This window comes from Piliocolobus tephrosceles, chromosome 11 (assembly GCF_002776525.5).
Source record: "Piliocolobus tephrosceles isolate RC106 chromosome 11, ASM277652v3, whole genome shotgun sequence".
In the NCBI taxonomy this organism is placed as follows: Eukaryota; Metazoa; Chordata; class Mammalia; order Primates; family Cercopithecidae; genus Piliocolobus; species Piliocolobus tephrosceles.
The window spans coordinates 51,478,281-51,501,210 of NC_045444.1; the positions used below are offsets into that span (position 1 = coordinate 51,478,281).

The 22,930-nt window shown below is 35.9% G+C and overlaps 1 protein-coding gene across 1 annotated transcript in view; it reads left to right on the plus strand.

Moving 5' to 3' along the window:
- CSRNP3 (cysteine and serine rich nuclear protein 3) overlaps positions 1 to 22,930 on the plus strand; it is a 106,843-nt gene that overhangs the window by 16,992 nt on the left and 66,921 nt on the right. The window contains exon 2 of the mRNA XM_023188139.2: positions 5,308 to 5,478. Within this exon, the coding sequence (XP_023043907.2) occupies positions 5,331 to 5,478 (148 nt within the window). The 5' untranslated portion in view covers positions 5,308 to 5,330. The remainder of the gene's footprint in view (positions 1 to 5,307; positions 5,479 to 22,930) is intronic.

The following is a 22,930-nucleotide window of genomic DNA, read 5'->3' on the forward strand; positions in this document are numbered from 1 at the left end:
GTTCCATGGGTGTAGGTATATGTTAAGAATATGACTCCCAGTAATTATGTGAATGTTTAATTGTTAGCTTAAATACTGATCACACCCTTAGCAAACAGTTCCTTACTTCCTTTGACCTGAGTGTAACTCAGTCTCTTTCAGTTTTAAAGACCAAGACAGAACTTACATGAACCTGTAACTCCGTATCTTCAGGTCTTGACATCCCCAAATTTAACTAAAAGGAAAAAAGATACTTTTAATTCTCTTATTATCTCTTCAAAATTTTCCCTTCTCATTCTTGAGGAGGTGAGAAAGGAAAAGAAGAGTACCAAGTACCACCTTTTGTAATGTTGGGACATGCATCCCTGTAGCCCAATTAAGTGTCCTTGATTCTTGAGAAGTCTACCTTTCCTAAAGAAGCTGGGAAGTGTAGGGGGAAGAAGAACATGGTTTCTAACTGCTCCCATTGCAATATCTTATTATAAAAATGTACTTTTTAAACATAGGTTTCCATCTTGTATTACTTTGTGTCTTGGAGTCTCTCCCTTATGAATTACTTTGCATCTTGTTTGAAGTGAACCATTTTAAAATTTATATCCTGTCCTACTTTTATTTCAAGACTTTACTTAAAATATCTTTTTTTCCTTCGCCCTACTCAGATATGCATGAACATTTTATGCATTTCACACTCTTTAAAATGGAGAAAATAATATGCTATAATATGCTAATCTGAATAGTGGTAAAATCTGAGTAGAAATAGAGATTTTATTTTCAAAAGAGTGGACAGTGATGTATCTTCCTATTGCTGTCAGTTATCTCCATTGTTAATATAACATTTATGCAGAAAGACGTGGATTAATAAAGCAACTGAGTAGAACATGAATTTGAGAGTATTCTTAGTTTGATGGAGCCCAGCATAGTGAATGTTTGCTTCTTGAGGGCAGGTAACCATCTAACTTTCTTTTGTATCCCCTATTCCACTCAAGGAGTCAAACACATATACAGTAGTTAATAAATGCATGCTTAGATGAATGAAATGAGTTGAAATTAGTAATAAATACTTATGAAACATCCAACACTGATGTGGTCTGGATGTGTTCCCACTCAAATCTCATCTTGAATTGTAGTTCCCATAATCCCCGCATGTCATAGGAGGGACCCAGTGGGAGGTAATTGAATCATGGGGGCAGTTAACTTCATACTGTTCTTGTGATAGTGAGGGAGTTATCATGAGATCTGATGATTTTATAAGGGGCTTTTTCTCTTTATTTGGCACTTTTCTCTTCTGTGGCCCTGTAAAGAAGTACGTGTTTGCTTCACCTTCTGCCATAATTGTAAGTTTCCAGAGGCCTGCCCAGCCATGTGGAACTGTGAATCAATTAAACCTCTTTTCTGTATAAATTACCCAGTCTCAGGTGTTTCTTCATAGTAGCATGTGACTGGACTAATACAGTAAATTGGTACCACAGGGAGTGGGGTGCTGCTATAAAGATACCAAAACCGTGGAAGTGACTTTGGAGCTGGGTAACAGGCAGAGGTTGTAGCAGTTTGGAGGGCTCAGAAGAAGATAAGAAAATGTGAGAAAGTTTGGAACTTCCTAGAGACTTGGAGAGCTCAGAAGACAGGAAGATATGGGAAAATTTGGAACTTCCTAGAGACTTGTCGAACACTTTGGACCGAAAGGCTGATAGTGATATGAACCATGAAGCCCAGCCTGAGGAGGACTCTGATGGAGATGGGGAACTTGTTGGGAACTGGAGTAAAGGTCACTCTTGCTATGCAAAGAGACTGGCAGCATTTTGTCACTGCCCCAGAGATCTGTGGAACTTTGAAATTGAGAGAGATGATTTAGGATACCTGGCAGAAGAAATTTCTGAGTGGCAAAAGCATTCAAAATGAAGCAGAGCACAAAGTTTGGAAAATTTGAAGCCTGATGATATGATAGAAAGGAAAAACCCATTTACTGGGGAGAAATTCAAGCCCAGTGCATAAATTTGCATAAGTAATGAGGAGCTGAATGTTAATCACCAAGACAATGAGGAGAATGTCTCCAGGGCATGTCAGAGACGTTGAGGGAAGCTCCTCCCATCATAAGCCCAGAGGCCTAGGAGGAAAAAAATGCTTTCCTGAGGTGGGCCCAGGGACCCCTTGCTCTGTGCAGCCTGGGAACATGGTCCCCTGTGTCCCAGCTGCTTCAGCTCCAGCCTTGGCTAAAAGGGGCCAAAGTACAGTTCAGGCCATTATTTCAGAGGGTGCAAGCCCAAAGTTGTGGTGGCTTCCACATGGTGTTGAGCCCGTGGGTGCCCAGAAGTCAAGAACTGAGGCTTGGGAACCTCTGCCTAGGGTTCACAGAATGTATGGAAATGCCTCTATGTACAGGCTGAAGTCTGTTGCTGGGACGAAGCCCTCATGAATACCCTCTGTTGTGGCAGTGCAGAAGGGAAGTTTGGGGTTGGAGCCCCCACACAGAGTCCCCACTGGGGCACTGCCTAGTGGAACTGTGAGAAGAGGGCTGCTGTCTTCCAGACCCCAAAATGAAAGATCCACTGACAGCTTACACCATGCACCTGGAAAAGCCACAGACACTCAATGTCAGCCCATAAAAGCAGCCAGGAGGGAAGCTGTAGCCTGCAAAGCCACAGGGGCGGAGCTGCCCAAGGCTGTGGGAGACCACCTCTTGCATTAGCATGCCCTGGATGTGAGACATGAAGTCAAATGAGATCATTTTGGAACGTTAAGGTTTCATGGCTACCCTATTGTATTTTGGATTTTATGATTTAAGTACTGCCTTGTTGGATTTCGGACTTGCACGGGCCTGTAGCCCCTTTGTTTTGACCAATTTCTCCCATTTGAAACAGGTGTATTTATGCAATGCCTGTACCCCCATTGTATCTACAAACTAATTAACTTGCTTTTGATTTTACAGGCTCATAAGCAGAAGGAACTTGCCTTGCCTCAGATGAGATTTTGGACTTCAACTTTTGGGTTAATGTTGGAATGAGCTAAGATTTTAAGGGGTTGTTGGAAAGCCATGATTGTGTTTTGAAATGTGAGGACATGAGATTTGGGAGGGGTCACAGGCAGAATGATTGTTTGGCTGTATCCCCACCCATATCTCATCTTGAATTGTAGTTCCCATAATCCCTACATGTCACGGGAGGGATGTGATGGGGGGTAATTGAATCATGGGGGCGGTTACCCTCATGCTGTTCTCCTGACAGTAAGTTCTCACGAGTTCTCTAATGGTTTTATAAGAGGCTTTTTCCCTTTTACTTGGAACTTCTCTCTTCTGCCATGTGAAGAAGAATGTGTTTGCTTCCCCTTCTGCCATGATTGTAAGTTTCTTGAGGCTTCCCCAGCCATGTGTAACTGTGAGTCAATTAAACCTCATTTCTTTGTAAATTACCCAGTCTTGGGTGTTTCTTCATAGCAACATGAGAACAGACTAATATAAATTCTGTACTAAATTTTACTAGGAATTACACCAGGAAAGGTCAAAGAAGAGATTTTTACTAGGAATTCAGTGCTGGTTTATGTGACTATCTAGGGCTGGTGTGTGGCCACATCCAAGAAAGAGCCATGTTTATGAATGAAGAGGTTGAAAAGGAAACTAAATTACACAATTGATCCTCAATTTTGAGTGTGCTGCAAAATCACCCAGTTTGGGGCTTCATAAAATAAAGAGTGCTGGGCCCTACTTCCTGGGTATTTCTGATTTGTAGATCTGGCATGGGAGCTGAGAATTTGCATTCTAACTATCTCACTCCCAGGTAATGCTACTGCTGCTCATTCAGGTAGCAGACTTTGCAAAATACTGACTTAGACCTTCCTTGGAGAGCTGGCCCAGCTCAGGGAATCTGAACTCACTGCTTGCTCTGTGGTCTGCACAGAAGTGATTTCAGAGATTTCCAAGAGCAGTACAGAGATAGTGTAACTACAGGGGTCTCAGAATAGTGTTAAGGGTCTTTCTTCCACCTGATTTATAGGACTGACTATACTCTGGCAGAAAAAGGAGACAATGTCTTCAATACCTCAGATGTGAGTTAGAATCAAGTGAAATAAATTAAGTGGAAAATAGAATGCATGAAATTGCTGTATTAATAAAGGTTGGACATCCCTAATCTGAAAATCTGAAATCTAAAATGCTCTAAAATTCAAAACTTTTTGAGCACCTACATGATGCTACAAGTGAAAATTTTCATACCTGACCTCATCTGATGGGTCACAGTCAAAACAGAGTCAAAACTTTGTTTTGTTCACAAAATTATCAAAGATACTATAGGAAGTTGCCTTCAGCTTATATAAATAAGATATACACAAATGAATTTTGTCTTTAGGCTCGGGTACCATCCCCAAGGTACCTCATTATATAGATGCAAATATTTCAAAATCCAAAAAAGTTCAAAATTCAGAACGCTTCTTATCGCAAGCATTTTGGATAATGGATATTTAACCTTTCAGTTAAATACTGTACTTTCAGTTAAGTTAATGTAATTTAGCAATGTAAGATCATATACGTGTATCTAACATAATTTATAAAATGTTTATACCCTAAAATATCTTTACTTCTGCAAAGAAAGTTTGTGCTCCTTACTTGACTGTGCCAGTTTATGGTAAACTGGAGAAGGTGGAGAAAGGTCAGTCCAGGGAAAGGGGAAAGTCCATTGACCCAAGATAAATAATTTAGGAGAAATCATATCCATTCTCTACCCATAGGCCTTTCAATTCAATTATTGCTATCTCCCAGGTAAATAGCTTTAGGGAGTTTCTGAAAAAGTGGCAAGGGCTTCAGCAAACAGGTAGCGTGGGGACGTATGTCACCCATTGCAATACTGAAATGGAAACTACCTAAAATTTAGAACTATTTTTATATGCTTCATTGTGCTCAGCTAATTAGGTTTCTTGAATTTTAGAACTTCAGTACAAAGGTTGTGCATACTTTTTTGTGTTCCTTCCAGCTGAATTTCTTACAATGTTGTAATCAAGGACTTGCGGAGACATTGGCATTATTTTTCTTTACAGATTTTCTTGGACTCAGATGGATTTTCTCAATTTGCCAGTAAAAAGAAATAATGATGTTACATTAAAATGAACTGTGTCTCAAAATATAAAAACCTTTTGGTAATCAAATGGTTAAATATTCATATTTAATTTAATCTTATTTTCGTTAATTTGAAAATAGAAAAAAAATCTGCTAAAGATCCTTTCAAGGGAAAGCTATAGCTCAGCTCATGTATAAAAAGCCACATAAAAATGACTCTGGAGACCTTGGCTACACGTTCAGCGGTCAAATATTTCAATGCTCTGTTGCTCTCGTTCCTGTTACAGGTACATGTGACAGCGCTGCAGCTATGAGTGGAATTTTAAAGAGGAAGTTTGAAGAAGTTGACGGCTCCTCACCCTGCTCCTCTGTAAGGGAATCGGATGATGAAGTTTCCAGCAGTGAAAGTGCTGACAGTGGGGACAGTGTCAATCCATCCACTTCTAGTCATTTTACCCGTGAGTACTGAAATGAGAACTGAAGTTAATTGTCTGGTTCTACAGCAAAACTAATTGTGTCATTTTTATTTTTACCTTTAATGCTATATTTCCCATCAACCAAATACAAAAAACATTTACACAAAAGTGAAATATTTTTCAGGTGACTCAGTAGCTTCCTTTATTTAGAATACTTTTTGCAGTGGATTATTTGACTGCGTTAACTAACTAATTGAATTTAAAGATCACATTTCATTAATAATACTTTTCCAAGTAAACACCTAATACTCTGGGAATAGATGGGGGAAGACAAAAAATAAATCCAGTTTCAAGAAACGTATCCTTTCAATAATTGAAATGATGTTCTGGGAGAAAACATTTTAAAAGGCATTATTAAGGAATGGAGCGTCTAGATTATGATGAGAAGGAGTTTAGGCAGCCAGGGATTAAGAAGAAATGTGAAGGCAGCAGGTCTCTCACAAATGTGCAAGTGTGTGCAGTCTAATGGCTCTTTCCTAGTAATTCCTCTAGTCTCTCTTCTCCAGTATTTAAAGCCCAACAAGAAAAAAAATCTATGCTTTATTTATTGTATTTTTAAGTTTTTTTTTTTGAGATGGAGCCTCGCTCTATCGCCCAGGCTGGAGTGCAGTGGCGTGAACTCGGCTCACTCCAACCCCTTCCTCCCAAGTTCAAGTGATTCTCCTGTCTCAGCCTCCAGAGTAGCTGGGACTGCAGGTGCATATCACCACATCCACCTAATTATTTTATTATTTTATTTTATTTTTTGGTTTTTTTTTTGTATTTTTTGTATTTTTAGTATAGACGGGGTTTTGCCATATTGGTCAGGCTGATCTCAAACTCCTGACTTCGGTGATCCACCCACCTCAGCCTCCCAAAGTGCTGGGATTACAGGTGTGAGCCACTGTGCCCAGCCTATGCTTTCTTTTTGATTCTTTTATTATTATTATTATTTTTTTTTTTTTTTTTTTTGCCACATTGTAATGTCAGCCCTTCTGTCAGACAAGATAAAGGGAGGTTTGAAAGACTGATATGAAAAATTCTTAAGGTAATGTAATCTATAGTCTAAAGGAAACTGACCAGCAATAGTTAAATAATCTTTTTAAAATGTATATTTCTTAAACAGGAAGATTTTAATATGTCTTAATATCATGACAGATAACTGGTCTTGGTTTTTTACTTTCCAATTAGTTAATGTTATTAATATATGATTCTATAACAAAGAATTGACACTGGCAATGTAGCAACTCCAAAAAACTGAATGATTTAAACATATTTTAAAGAGGTAATAAGGAACTCAATAGCGGTTGAGCATGAAATAAATATAGTAAAATCAATAGCATTCCATTAAGCAAGTACAACTAATTAGACAATATGATGAAAAGATGATTGCAATTTTTATAGCAGAAAAATTTATAAAATATTCAGGGACAAAGTTATTGTGTGATGTAGGTAGTCTACAACTACATTTACATATATCATGATGGTATGCAATGAGCTTGTGCTTTTACTCAAAAGAAGAGATGTGTTTATGTTTTGGGTCTTAATACCTGTAGTGATAATAACATCATTATCTCACAGGGTATTGCAAAGATCAAACAGAGCAAGTGAGATAATACACATGAAAAAAGCTTTTGTAAGCATCTGGCAAGTTGCTAGATATATATACATCTAGCCTAGATATATATACATGTCCTACTACATAGCCTCTACCTTTTGCATGGTCTTACTCTGCCCCTTTATTATATAATATTGGACATATTTTTAAAATGTTATTTCTCGTGGTTATAAAGGAAGATTTAATTAGTGAAGAGGCAGATTATGTTTCTGGATATAAAGGTCTGGATATTAATGGTTTCAACATTAATTTATAAATATGAGAGTAAAACCAAAACAAAATCTTCAACTGGCCAGTGTGCCCAGGCATTTCTAATGTGCCCTATCTAGGAACGCATAGAAAATTCCAACATGTTATATATGAAAATTTCATATATAAGAAAATAACATTATAAGACAATGAGAAAGGGAAAGACTATTTAAGAAATGGTTGTGGTATTAGGAAATTTGAAAAAGAAGTCATTTAGACTCACATCTCACAACATATGCCAAAATACCAGATAGATTACATGGATAATTTTTTTAATAATAAGGCAAGTTGCATTTTGCCAGACATTTAGTAGAATCACTATATGAACTTTGATATGAGAAGAAGAAATAATCACATTAAAAAATACTTAATATGGCTGGGCGCGGTGGCTCAAGCCTGTAATCCCAGCACTTTGGGAGGCCGAGACGGGCGGATCATGAGGTCAGATCGAGACCATCCTGGCTAACCCGGTGAAACACCATCTCTACTAAAAAATACAAAAAAACTAGCCGGGCGAGGTGGCGTGTGCCTGTAGTCCCAGCTTCTGGGGAGGCTGAGGCAGGAGAATGGCGTAAACCTGGGAGGCGGAGCTTGCAGTGAGCCAAGATCCGGCCACTGCACTCCAGCCTGGACAACAGAGCCAGACTCGTCTCAAAAAAAAAAAAAAAAAAAAAAAAATACTTAATATATTTAATGATGTAAAAGTATTAAACTTATCTGCTATTAAAAAAACCCAAAGTAAAATAGTTTATATTGGAAAAAATATTTGCATTATTTTCTGGATGGAGTATAGCAAAAGTACATGTAATTTCTTGAGATAAACACAAAGACACGTATCTCCAAAGAAAACCCACGTAGTAGGAAATACAATTAGCAAATATTTTAAAGCATTTAACAACAACAGTAACAAAAGGCAGATTAAAAAATGCTAATGAGATTTCGTTAGTATGATATCACAGAGACTTCATCCCTTGAAATCAGTACTCATTTCTCCAATAAAAAATACTAATACCCAAGTGCTGGTGAAGCTTGCAGGACAAATTGTAGGCACACACGTTGCTATTAATGGTAGTGATATTTAGAAAGCACTTCGGAAATGTAAGAGCCATAAAAGCGTTCATAAGTCTCTACTTCAGAGAATTTATCTGAAGAGAGAAACATTAAAAACAGGGTGAAAACTGTATAAATGAAAATATTTGTGGTTGACAGTAGTCCCAAAAAAGAGGGATTGGGGAGGAGAGAGAGAAAGGTAACCTAAGAGTGAGGAAGTGATCCATTAAGTTATGGTAACTCATTCAATTAATTTATTTTCATGATAGTTATGAAGACCTTTTGGCAATAAGTACAATGTTTGTGAAATAATGATAAGTAAGAAAAGCAGAACACAATATTTTATCTGTACCGTCAGGCAAAGCCTAAGTCTGTGCGTGCACAAAGGTAAAGAATGGTAAGGTGCCCTAAAAATTGGAAACAATTTGATTTGTTGAGGAATTAAAATTATGGATGAATTTTTATATTTATTAATTTTTATTTCTGTTAATTTTATATGTGTTCTCACAACAAAGTGTCCAACTTAAACTGCTAAAAATTATAACTGTAGTTCACATTGTGTTTATGGTTGCAAAACAGCAGATTGAAATGGCAAGATGAGCTAAGGTATATATTAGTCAACAAATATAAACTTTCTTATAAGTTATGCTCAGCAGAGATTATTTTTTTCATTGAAGAAAGTAGACTTATTTTACGATGTGTAAGAAGTCATTGAAGTGTTCCAGCACATCATTTAATATCAGTGGTCGTGGCAATGGTTAGTTTACTAACATGCTGTTTCAGCTTTATATTAAATATAATCTGGCAGAGATTTTTCATACTTTTTAAAAAAATTAAAGAAATGATTTAATAAAAAGTGCCCTTTTCATTTAATAGTGCTTTTTTCACTATATTTACATTACGAAGAGAGACATAAAGTGGGAAAAAATAGTAAAGCATCAAAAGACAAAATTTCTACCTGGAATATTTGTTGTAGAAAAGATCTGAGAGGTTGGGCACAGTGGCTCATGACTATAATCTCAGCAATTTGGGAGCGTGAGGCAGGAGGATTGCTTGAGCTCAGGCATTTGAGACCAGCTTGGGTCTCAAATCCCCATCTCCAAAAAAGTTAAAAAGAAAAATAGCAAAGTATGGTGGTGCATGCCTGTGGTCCCAGCTACTTGGGAGAATCGCTTGAGCCCAGGAGGTTGAGGCTGCAGTGAGCCATGATTGCACCACTACACTGAAGCCTGGGTGACAGAGCAAGATCCTGTCTCAAAACAAACCAAAACTAAAACCAAAAGAAAGAAAGAGAGAGAGAGGGGGTGGGGGGGAAGGGAGGAAGGGAGGAAGGAAAGAAGGAAGGAAGGAAGAAAGGAAGGAAGGAAGGAAGGGAGGGAGGGAGGAAGGAAAGGGAGGGAGGGAAAGAAAGAGGAAAAAAAGAAAGAAGAAAGGAAGGAAGGAAAAGAAAGAAAGAGGAAAAAAGAAAAGAAAGAAAGAGTAAAGAAAAGATTCGAGATTTTTTTGTTTGTTTGTTTGTTTTGAGACAGTGTCTCACTGTCACCCAGGTAGCTGGGACCACAGGTGCACACCACTGCACCGGACCAATTTTTATATTTTTTTGTAGAGATGGGGTTTCATCATGTTGCCCAGACTGGTCTCAAACTACTGGGCTCTAACAATCCCCCTGCCTCAGCCTCCCGAAGTGTCAGGATTACAGGTGTGAGCCACCATGCCCATCCTGTGATCTAAGCATTTTTAGCCAGTGTGAGAGGAGTATCTGAAAGAGTTTCTTGTTTCTAGAAATATATTTCAGATTATTTGCTAGTCCAAAAATTGATATATAAATTTTTAGGACATTTTTTATTTATTATGTTGTCTAGATTAAGGTATGGGCTTCTCTGCAATGGATGTTGGATGTGAATCAATGGTTATAAACTTTCAGAAATGTTATTATTGATAAATCCTATTTCTTTAAATTTTTTTACTTAAAAATGATTACTTGTCTTATAGTAAAGAAGGATTTTTGAAGACTATCAAATTTGTGTAGCATGAATAAATAATTTAATTTCACATTGGGATTCTTTAAAATGTGGTTGCCCTTATTTAAATCTCACTCATCTTGGGCTAATCTATCTCATGTACCCCATGTTTCATAAGCACTAACATATTGTGTAACATATCATTTTGTTGTCATTATAAATACAGAAATTGATAAGATTGTTTGGTATGTGTCAACAGCTATGGTAGTAGAAAATTCCATGCTATTGTAAGCTTTCTGTTAAAATATCCAATTTGTAGCACACCACATTATGGTGATAAAAGCTTCAAAATATAAATCAATAAGGTCATTATGGCTTTTTCCTTGGGCTTCTGAATTTTGCTAGGCAACAAGCATACTTACCAGTCATCAACCAAGGTCATATCTTGTACTTCCCTTGAGATAGAAACAGCAGAGTCTGTATTGCTGTGAAACGCTTTGTTTCATCAAATCCCTATGGCTCTATAGCCAATCAGCCTGTACTTGAGCACTGTCAAGAGGAGAGCTGCAGAGAAACTAGAATTTTTTTCTGCCCTCTCAAGGTTCCTGGCACTTCACATAAGTAATGAGAAGCTATGTGATAAGCCATAGACCCAAAAGGAACACATTATGTCTCTTGAAACAGAGTGTTTCTACAAATAAATGTATAGTATTTAAGAAGTGAAAATATCGAGAAGTAAAAGGATATACATTCTAAATTGCACATGAATGCAAGTAGTGGATGTTCTACAATAGAATTAAGATGTTTTTAATTTATGAAACACTTTCACATTCTTGAGTTCATTTAATAGCCAAAAAGTGTTGTATGATTAGAAGCCAATTATCATGCCCTTTTATAAAAGTAGAAATTAACATTCATAAATGTACTTATACTTTACCCAAGAGCTAAGATACAATCTCCTTCCTTCCTTCTTTCCTTCCTTCCTTCCTTCTTTCCTTCCTTCCTTCCTCCTTCCTTCCTTCCTTCCTTCTTTCCTTGTCTCCCTCCCTCCCTTTTCTCTCTGAATACACAAGGCATAAATATGCCATCACATACACCCAAGTCAGTCTTTTTCCAGTGTAATTTCCCTACTACCGGCTCCACATTTCATAATGGGATTAGACATAAAGAATCAATAGAAAACAGATTTGACATTAAACTTTATAAAGTATGACTGGAACATGTCTGTTCTCTTTTCCAAGCAATTAAAATGCATTGAAGATTTAGATTTAATTTCAACAAACATGGTATCTTATGTTACAGGCTCCAAGCTAGGACCTTTCAAACCTGTCAAAGTGACATATTCCAAATAGTAAATACAACTTGAAGATACAGTGATAAATTATGTCTACCCAGCATTGTAGTATTACTTTGAGAACTAACTTTAGCAAAGACACATATCGCAATCTACCCCTGACTCAATGCTTTTGTAAACAATGGAGGAGTGTTCAGACCAAGCTCAACACAAGAGTTGTAGGAGAAGTCTTTTCTTAAGCAGAAGGTAGGACATCATGACGCTCAAAAGATTCTTTCTAGTCTGTAAATAATATGCTTCTAAGAAACAGGATCCAAAATAGCATCATTAGTTAGAGTCAAGGCCAAGCAGAAAAGGAAGCAGCATAGATAAAGGTGACTCTGAAAATCTACTATTAAGTTAAAAGATTCCCAGACTCTTCACACCCACTTACGCCTGGGAAAGAACTAATTAGCTTTGGCCTGGGGGACACGATCTGGGACCAGCTGCAGATCATATGTAGAAACATGCAGATCATAAATAGGTCATGTTCAGACATGGACCAGTTGAATCATTAGGTGTTTTGGAGATAAAGGAGTTAATTAAGTTATGAGGGGAGGAAGATATTTATGAGCTAGTGGTCCTTTGGAAAATACTCACTTGGATATGCAATAAGGCCTGTTGACTGATACAATAGAATTGTTATCAGATCATCTGTCTGCAAGATTGTGGACTCCAGTAATGATAAATCAGAAATAATTAACCACTGCTACTTCCTCTGGTCTTACTGAGACCATCCTTCAAACTGAAATGTCTCTTTTTTTATCCCAATTTCTGACTATTTAAGTTCTATACCTGCTACAAGGTTCATATCAAATATTTCTTTCTCCATGAAAACTTTACCAAGTCTCTCATTTGACACATCTCTTCGCCGTTTCCTCAGAATCTCCTGATATTTCACCAACATTCACAGACTTTGGCAATGGTTTCCCTTCTTTCCATCCTAGTATTTTCCACCAAACTGAGTGATGTCAGTAGCTGTGTGATGGCTCGTAGAACCGATCAGCCTTGTGTTTCCTTGAGCACTCTGACTTGGATTCCTTACTTCTGTTCCATTCATGTCTTTTACCACCACTCATTTAGCACCTAATGTCTGCAACCTCACTCACAAGACTTTTGCAAACCACACCAATTCTCCTTCTGAAATACTCAATTCCAGTATTACAAACTCAGATCATAACCTCTTTTCCTTCCACTTCCTTTCTCTCCTCACCCACTTTTTTTTAACCTCATCTCTTGTTTTCCCCAATGTAGCACTCACCGCTTGTCTTTATATACCTTTCCATGCCACACCAATTGCTCTATTATTTCAGTATTTTATTTTACTTAAAGGCCAGGACTCTTTACCACTTTCCTGCCATGTTCTTCACTCCATATCTATTTTTTATTCAAAACACTTGAAAACTTTAAAAAAAGTTTTGGAGAAAATGACAAAACTGTGTTTTCAAACTCAGCTACTTGCTAATGCCACACAAGCATCCCACTAGGTAGATTTTATCACCATCTCAAAGCACACAATGTTCATGTCTCCTCCAGTCACTTTTCCCTCACCACCTATTTCATGTACAGCAGAGCTTGCTTTCTCATCGTCTTGCACCCTTCATTCATATTTGTTATTACCCACATGTCTTTACCCTGATAGGCAGGGCTCTCAAAATGAGTTTCGAAGGAATTAATGTAAGCTTATTAAAGACAGGAATGTGTACCTATCATCTGATCAGTATATAATAAGTATTTATATCAATGGATGGATGAATGGACATTTATTAGGTATTTGATACTTGCCATTCAGTGCACTAGTATTAGGAGGTGGAAATATAAAAGTAAATGAGACATGATCTAGTTTCTGCAGAAACTCACAATCTAACAGTATTTTAGCATTTCTCCAACACTTACTGTATTCTATTTTACACTGGAGTTATTTATGCACACATCTTATCTTTTCTCGAGATTTATAGAACTTAACTGTGTATACTTCTTGCTACCTGGTGCTGGTTCAATTACTGTTAAATGTTTAATAACATTTAGCTTTGTAAAGACTTGTCTTCTTTAGTACAACTAAACCTTATAAAGTAAAAAAAAAAAAAAAAAAAGAGAGATGCATTTATTGGAAGACTTCATAATGGCACAAACATTAGTGTAAATAAATACCAACTTATAAGCTAACCATAATTTATAATTTTGATGAGCGTCATTGTGATATATCGGGATCCTGATTGATTACTTATCATATCTGAATACATGTAATGATGAACTGTGTTTTAAATAGGGTCTCACTGTAATTATGCATTCTTAACATGTACCTTTCTGGTTTCATTTGCTTATATATAGCTTTCCCAGGCAGAAACATCACTGTTTAATTGGATGCTGTGCAGTTATTTATGCAGGAGCTGTATAACACACTTGAGGGAGTCTGAGTTGTTTTTACCTTCACCGTCCTTTGAATCGACTAGGAAGAAAGGGCATTACTAAGTCAGATCACTAACATCACATAAATGCAGTTCATTTAGTTCTTGTTTGATTTGTTTTAAATTCAGGATCAGGACCTCACATTTAGCCTTAAAAATAGTAACATTCGATTTAGCTCTTTATTTCAGCCTACTGAGATTTTTAAAAATTATTTCTGTCTTCTTATGTATTTGCTTTTTCTCCCACAGTCATGTCTTATATAAATATATCTGAAATCTCTCCACTTATCTCCATTTGTTTTGTACCATATCACCGTCCTCTTTCTCCTGGACTGCTGCAGGAGCCTTCCAGATGCCCTCTCTGCTTCCTCTCTTGTTTAAGCCTCAGCCCCTTCTCTATGCTGGCATCTTCCAGTCATTTTCAATTCATCAATCACTTTCAATTGAACTCATTACTGTGGCTTCCACAATCCTGTACTTCCTTCCTATACTTTATCCTTCACTCTCCTGCCTTCTCTCCATCTCCAAACTCCAGCCACACTGATCTTTACTCAGTTCTTTGAATATGACAAATTTCCTTACCCTAAAATTCTGCTTGGAATTTTATTCCCAATGAACTAAATAAAGATCTAAATATTTTTTAAAAATTATAAAATGTACAGAAAAAATATAGGAAAATATATGTATGTCAGAGTAACATACTGTAGCATGAACTGGAAAAAATACTATATATTTGGGTGCATTAAAATAAAACTGAATACATAACCAAATACCCCACCAAGAAAGTGAAAAGACAAGCTACAGACTAAAAAGAGATATTTGTAAATCGTTAAATGACAAGGAATTAGTATTTGAATGTAAAAGAACTGCAAAAATAAGGAAGAGCTAATGCAGAAAAAAAAAATAGACATAGAACCTGAGCAGATAATACACCAAAAAAAAAAAAAAAAAGGCTAACACAATTATGAACAGCTATGTAACTCTGTTAGGAACCAGGGAAATTAAAATTGAAAGAAGACATCATTTCATGTATGTCATATCATCAGATTAGCAAAATTTTAAGCGTTTGAAAATACCATGTATTGACAAGCATGTGCTAAAGGAGGAACTCTCCTAACACTGGCATGAGTGTCAGGTGATTAAATTACTGAGGAAACCCAGTAGTGAAAAGTGAAAACCGGAATAATTGTCCATTTGAGTAGGATTGCATAAGGTGCAGTTGGTTCATATTATGACAAATTGGAAAATAAGTTGAATTGAATAGCCAGATGTACATGTATATGCAGTTAAGTGAAATATACAAATTGCAAAACTCTATAGTATGATAGTACTTACATAATTAAAACACACACAGAGAGCAGCACCATTTTTTTATGGAAGTAAAAATATAACATAGGAAGGGATAATACACAAAAATGTGAGGCTTACAACCTCTAGAGATGAAGAGTCGAATGGATGGGAGTGCCTTAGCTATACTCTCTTACTTTTTTTTGTATTTTAAGAAGACCAATCTGAAATAAATATAGCAAAATATTAACATCCATAAATATGGGTATTAAGCACATGTTATTTTCTAGAAGCATGAAATAGTTTATAGTTTTTAAATATGTTTGAAATACCCTATTATATATATATATACACCTTTCAATTGGGATGAAAGTCCAAAGATCACCTTACCACTCCTTTGTGCCATTATTTTCTCTTTCAGCAACTCCTCCCTTTTTTTCCTTCATAGGACATATCACAATTTGCAATTATTTTATAGTATACTGTTTTTCTTTTGTCTATCTGTCTTATTTTGTATTCCTATAAGGAAAGGGCAGAAGAACATTTTAGCACAACATTAGAAACTTCCAGGCCAAACTTGGCCATCGATTAGAACTAAATTTTAACAAATCCATTCAGAGCATTCATCTTGTTCACAGTGATAGCCAAGTGACACTGTCACATATTTTCTTGAGATCCTTTCATACATATTTATTACCAAGTCTTAAAAGTAGGGACCCATATCTTCCCTAGGTGTTCAGCTCCAGTCCCCACAGTGACATTTAGAAAAATCACCCATGGAAATTGCTTCTGTGCTATAAATACACTATACACTGTCACACTGTATATATAGTTATATGTTCCACATAACATTTTCCCCCTGAGGTATTAAAACAGAATATTATTTCTTTAGTTGACCATCAGTAAAGTAGTTATCTTGTGTTTGGGAACTATTATGAAGAAAAATATATAGGTTTGCTCTGATGTTTCTTTCCCTAGTGCATCAGTTGAACTTGTGAGAATGGACTTCACTGGAAACTCATTCTATTTCTTGTAATTGAAAAAGCCACAGCCAAGGAGCCAGAATATTCTCTCTAGGTTTAGTTCTGTTACAATTTACTCTGACTTTGGTTAAATCATTTAACCTGTTTCTTCTTTCGCAAAATGTGAGAATAGATTGGTCTTCAAAGTATTATAATTTGCATCAGATTCTAGTAATCCCTCTTCCCTCCAAATATAGTATGCCTCCAATAGTCCCTTTTGCTTGAGTTATTTATAGTCTTATATTTGAGGACATCTTTGTGTTTTCAAAGTTTATGCTTGCATACTATTATTTACCTATATATAAATATTTACCTATATATAGGTCAATAATAGTATGTATATAATATATAATATATATATTATATATAGATATATAATAGTATATCTATCTATATATCTGTTTAATTAAGCCAGCCCCCAAACAAAATCCAATAAAATAATTCAAGATTTTCATTTTTGTGGGATCTACAAGATACAATAAAATATTCTATTAAACATATATATACTATTATTTACCTATATATAGTATTATATATATATAGTATATAATACTATATATATACACACACGCAGATAATGCACTCAAAGTATTGTACATTAGAACTGTGGAAAAGACAGTTTAAAAACTAGATCTTAGTAAAAAACGGAAATGATGGTTGGAAAAGGGAGTTGTATGTGTATGTTTTTCCACTGACAATGAAAAAAGTATTTATGTACTTAATGATTTTTCACAACTGTCTTCAAAGCTGCCTTTCGCTGCCATAAGTAAATGTTAACTTTGGAACATTTCATGAACACAGAGGAATATTTTTTAAAAGGAAGTAACAAAAGAATTAAGAGCAGGAAGGAATGATTTACCTGGAACATTTTTAAAAACAGATAGTCATCTGGTATCACGAAACGTTATTTATAAAGGTTAATATCTACATTTGTCTCATGTATGTGCTAATTGTGGTGAGCTTAATCCCACTTCTCAACAGAATATGCAGGCATACAGACAGTATATTTTAAAAGGCTTTACCTGTCTTAAAATATCTTCTACCATATGACTGAAATTCCCACCATTAATATGATCCCTTTGGGATGGTACCTTTAAGATGACTATTAAAATCCCCATACAGATAGCAGTCTAGTAGTTAAAAATGTAGTGTCTGGCCGGGTGCGGTGGCTCACGCCTGTAATCCCAGCACTACGGGAGGCCGAGGCGGGCAGATCACGAGATCAGGAGATCAAGACCATCCTGGCTAACACAGTGAAACCCCATCTCTACTAAAAATACAAAAAAAAAAAAAAAAAAATTAGCTGGGCGCGGTGGCGGGCGCCTGTAGTCCCAGCTACTCAGGAGGCTGAGGCAGGAGAATGGCGTGAACCTGGGAGGCAGAGCTTGCAGTGAGCCGAGATCACGCCACTGCACTCCAGCCTGGGTGACAGAGCAAGACTCCATCTCAAAAAAAAAAAAAAAAAAAAAAAAAATGTAGTGTCTGGAGTCAGATTACCTAAATTCTCATAAAAGACGTTCTAGTTAGAGGCAAGTAATGTAATATCCCCCACCTGTGGTTTTCTTATCTATAAATACTGATTTTAAAAAAAAAAGTACCTTATCTGCCTTATAAGCTAAAATGAGTGAATACAGGCAAAATGCTTTAATTTTACTTGACATTTCCTAAGCACCCAGAAAATGTTAACTATGATGACAATGATGACGATGATATTGATATTTTCAAGGAGGGACATCATACATTTTATTAATAGTTATTCACAAATTCTAACTAAACAGGGAGTAGGTCTCCAGACAAAAGAGGCATGTGACAGTTATGCTTTTGGAAGAGTGGGAGAGAAGCCTGGAAAAGATCGAGATGAGAGATGCAAACATTAATATCTTTAGATGCAGGCAGATCATGTAACTATGAGAAGCAGCCAGGTGTATGACAAGAAGGATGAATCACAGCCGCTATGGAAGTAAGAGTTCCCAGTATTTATTCTTCTATTCTTGCTGGCATTAGTCCTAAAATATCATGAGCTGAGAATAATAATCACAGCAGTAATAATTGGCATTTATCGAACTTTCATTAAACATTCAAGGGGAGGGATTGCACTGATATTTTATGTGCATTATCTTACTTACTTAGTGCAACCTATGAGGCATCTGAAGCTTGGAAAGATTTTAAGTAGCTACCTTTTCACAAAGCCAGTAAGCAATCATGCTAGCATTTGATTCTATGTTAATCTGACTCTGGGTCCTGTGCTTTAATATCGTTATATTATATTGTTTCCCACAATGAGTGTTGAAAACAGCATAATCAATCTTTCTTAATCTAGCATCTCTTTCCAAATTTCTGAAAACATAACATTTTGCATCCAACTCAGAAAATATAGTAAAGTGTACTGCTAATTAATAAAACAGCACATAGACTCCATTTTAAATGAGAGAAGCTCTAGAAATATTAGACAGGCTGGGTTCAAACAGAATACCCTGTTTTTGCTTACTAATTCTTTTGTGCATAAAACTTTTTGTACTGGCATCGTGCATCTTTGTCTTCTGATGCCATGGCCAATAAGTCAGAACTTTGGCCTCTTGGGTTTTTCTGAAACTGAACCACCTCCGTCTTCATTTGTATTTATTTATTTGAGTGGTATTTTCATTTCCTTTGAGTAAAAGGAGAAAGGAAGAAGAGTTGCTGACACTGTCGTGACTGAAGGAGTAAGATTGGGCATTGTGGCACCTCTCAGCCAGGGCTGCTTCCTTACAGGAAGTGCTTCAGAGCTGCGGAGATGGGAGTGATTTGGCAGCTGCCACCCCCTTGATTGACCGCATCAGGCTTTAAAAATATCAATTTAGCATCAACCCTTTGCAGAACTCTTTTGAAGACTACCTTAATGGAAACATGTGAGAGCTTTTATGAGTGCACTCCAAGAAACGATTTATGGGAAATAGTCACAACAAGTGTTTGCTTGAAGTCTGTTGGACTCATTCCTCTGAACTCTAGGCACTATCAGAACATCAATAAAGCGTGAATTTTGAGTAAAGACCAAGGCAGATAAATAAATATTGGCATTGGTATTTCTGGAAAATTTTCTGTAATATTTCTCAAGGACAATTTGCTGGAAGAAATGGATAGTAACCTGATGCTTAAAAGTCGAAGAGGGAGGGAGGAGGGAAGGAAGAGATAATGCAGTTGACTAGATTGAAAATGTATATGTACATGCTCAGAATATGGGATTAGGAAAAGAAAAAGTGTAGTAAGCAAGGGGAAGTATTGCCAAATGGAGATATGTGCTTGGCTCAAGCATGTAGACAGCAAGCAAGTGGGGGATAAATGAGAACACCGAAGATGATGACTATGTGAGGCAACACAATTGTTAATTGGCTAGATTTAACCATTTCACTATATGTGTGTGTATGTATATATATACACACACATATATCGTGAAAGTATATATATGTATATACTTTGAAACATTATGTTATACTTGATAAATACATACAATGTTGTCTGTCAAATTAAAAAATAAAAGAATAAAAATTATAAAACCGATTGCTACTGTACCAGATATCACCTCTTAGTTTCTAGTTTACTTTTCATTTCAACCTCATGATAAGGGTGGGTTTCCTTTCCAGTGATAAAAAAAAAAAAATTGTGAGCTATAAAAATGATGCTCACTCTTACACTTTACATAAATTAACATATTTTAGTTCTCACTGCAATTCTATGAAATAGGTTCTATTTTTAATCTTAATGTTACAGATGATGTAACTGGAATGTCAAGAAGTTCAATAACTTTCCAAAGGATCCTACTGTTAGTAAAGTTGTGAAGCCAGATTCAAACCCAGACCAGTCTCAGTTCAGTGTTTGAACTCTTAATATAATGCCTGTCTGTAGAAGCTTCAAAGTTTCTACTTAATGATGTATAATTCTTAATCTAGCTTGATTTTAACATATGCAGAATTCTCCATGGGTGTAGTTTAATTTTCCAAGTATTAAATAAAATCTTTGTAATTTACTTAAAGTCTTTATTGTATAGCTTTATTTATAGTGCCCAAAAAGTAAAAACATTTATAATTTAACACATTTGCTCTTGCCTTTATCTTTTTTTGTATAAAAGTTATCTTTACATTGTCTAGGTGATATTTACAAAATCACAAGATGCTTGCCAAAGTACTAAATGCTTTCCGCTATATACAAGGTGTTCTTTGAAACATTATTTTTGTTGCTATTCTTGGTAGTCAATTAATTCTCTAATTTTCAAAATTGTATTATATCTGTAGTAACAAAATTGATTACCTTAGAATTTCGGAATAGTAAACTATGCGTGTGTAAAGCAGAGTGCAAAAGAGTACTATATGACCTGCATTAATTTTACTAACATTTCGGGAAAAGTATCAGTTATAACCACCTAAGTCAACATACAAATATCAGTAGTGTGTCTATACTTCAGTAATGAACTAGAAATGATCATTTCTTTGTGTTGTGAACATTCAAAATCCTCTCTCTTAGCTTTCTGAAAATATACACTAAATTATTGTTAGCCATTTTCACCCTACAGTTCCACAGAACACTAGAATTTATTCCTCCCACCTAGCTATAACTTTTTATCTATTCGTCAACGTCTTCCTATCCTCCCCCTTCCCCTACAATTCCCAGCCTCTAATAATCACAGTTCTACTCTCTACTTTTATTAGCCCAATTTTTTTTTTTTAGCTCTCCCATATAAATGAGAACATGAGTGGCGTTTGTCTTCCTGTGCCTGACTTATTTTATTTAACATAATGTCCTCCAGGCTCATTCATGTGGCCATAAATGACAGGATTTTATTATTTCATGAGTGAAAAGTATTCCATTGTGTATACATACCACATTTTCTTTATCCATTCCTCTGTTGATGGACAATTAGGTTGATTCTATATATTGGCTATTGTGGATAGTGCTGCAGTAAAGTTGGTATCTCTTCAATATACTGATTTCCTTTCTTTTAGATAAATATCCATTAGTGGGATTGCTGGATCATGTGGTAGCTATATGTGTAGTTTTTTTAAAGATACCTCCATACTGTCTTCCATAATGGTTGCACTAATTTACGTTCTTACCAACAGTGTATTCATGTCACCTTTTCTCCACAGTTTTTGCAGCACTTGTTGTTTTTTTGTCTTTTTGATGAGAGCCATTCTAGTTGGAGTGACATGATGTCTGATTGTGGTTTTGATTTGCATTTCTCTGATGATTAGTGATGTTGAGCATTTTTTTTATAATACTTGTTGGCTATTTATATGTCTTCTTTTGAAAAATATCTATTCAGATCCTCTGCCCATTTTTAATTGGATTGGTTTTTTTGTTGTTGAGTTGTTTGAATTCTTCATATATTCTGGATATTAGTCTCTTGTCAGATGAATAGTTTGAAAATATCTTCTTCACTCTGTTGATTGTTTCCTTTGTTGTGCACAAGCTTTTTATCCCGATATAGTTCCACGTATCTATTTTTGCTTCTGTTGCCTAAGCTTTTGAATTCTTACCCATGAACTCTTTCCTTAGTCCAGTGAGCTGCAGAATTTCCCCTGTGTTTTCTTCTAGGAGTTTTATAGTTTTGAGTCTTATGTTTAAGTCTTTAGTTCATTTGGAATTGATTTTTGCATACAGTGAGAGATAGGGGTTTGGTTTACTTTTTCTGCATATGAATATTCCGTTCTCACCAAACCACTTACTGAAAAGACTATCCTTCCCCTATTCTATGTTCTTGGCACCTTTGTTGAAAACAGGTTGGCTGTAATTGCATGGATTTCTATTTGGGTCTTCTGTTCTGTTCCAGTGGTCTATGTGTCTGTTTTGATGCCAGTACCACACTATTTTGATTACTACAGCTTTGTAGTGGATTTCGAAGTCAGGTAGTGTGATGCCTCCAGCTTTGTTCTTTTTGCTCAGAATTGCTTTGGCTGTTCTGGGTCTTTTGTAGTTCCATAAGACTTTTAGAGTTGTTTTTTTACTGTGAAGAATGTCATTGGTGTTTTGATAGAGATTGCATAGATTTATAGATTGCTTTGAGTAGTATGGTCGTTTTAACAATACGAATTCTTCCAATCCGTGAGCATGAATGTCTTACTATTTTTTATGTCCTCTCCAATGTCTTTCATCAGACATTTCTTCAGTATCTTTTCATCACACCGCTATCCTGTCTAAGATTTGTAATGTTCATTGTAAGATCTTTCTTACAATGTGTTAGATTTATTCACAGGGTTTTTTTTGTTTGTTTGGTTGTTTTTTTGTTTTTTTGTTTTTTTTTTTTGTAGCTGTTTTAAATTGATTGATTGATTGATTTTTCAACTAGTTCATTATCAAAATATAGAAACACTACTGATATCTGTATGTTGATTATGTATCCTGCAACTTTACTGTTAATTTATTTATCAGTTCTAACATCTTTTTGGTGGACTCGTCAGGTTTTTCTACATATAAAATCATGTCATCTGCAAAGGACAATTTGACTTACTCTTCCAATTGGGATGCCCTTTATTTATTTCTCTTGCCCAATTGCT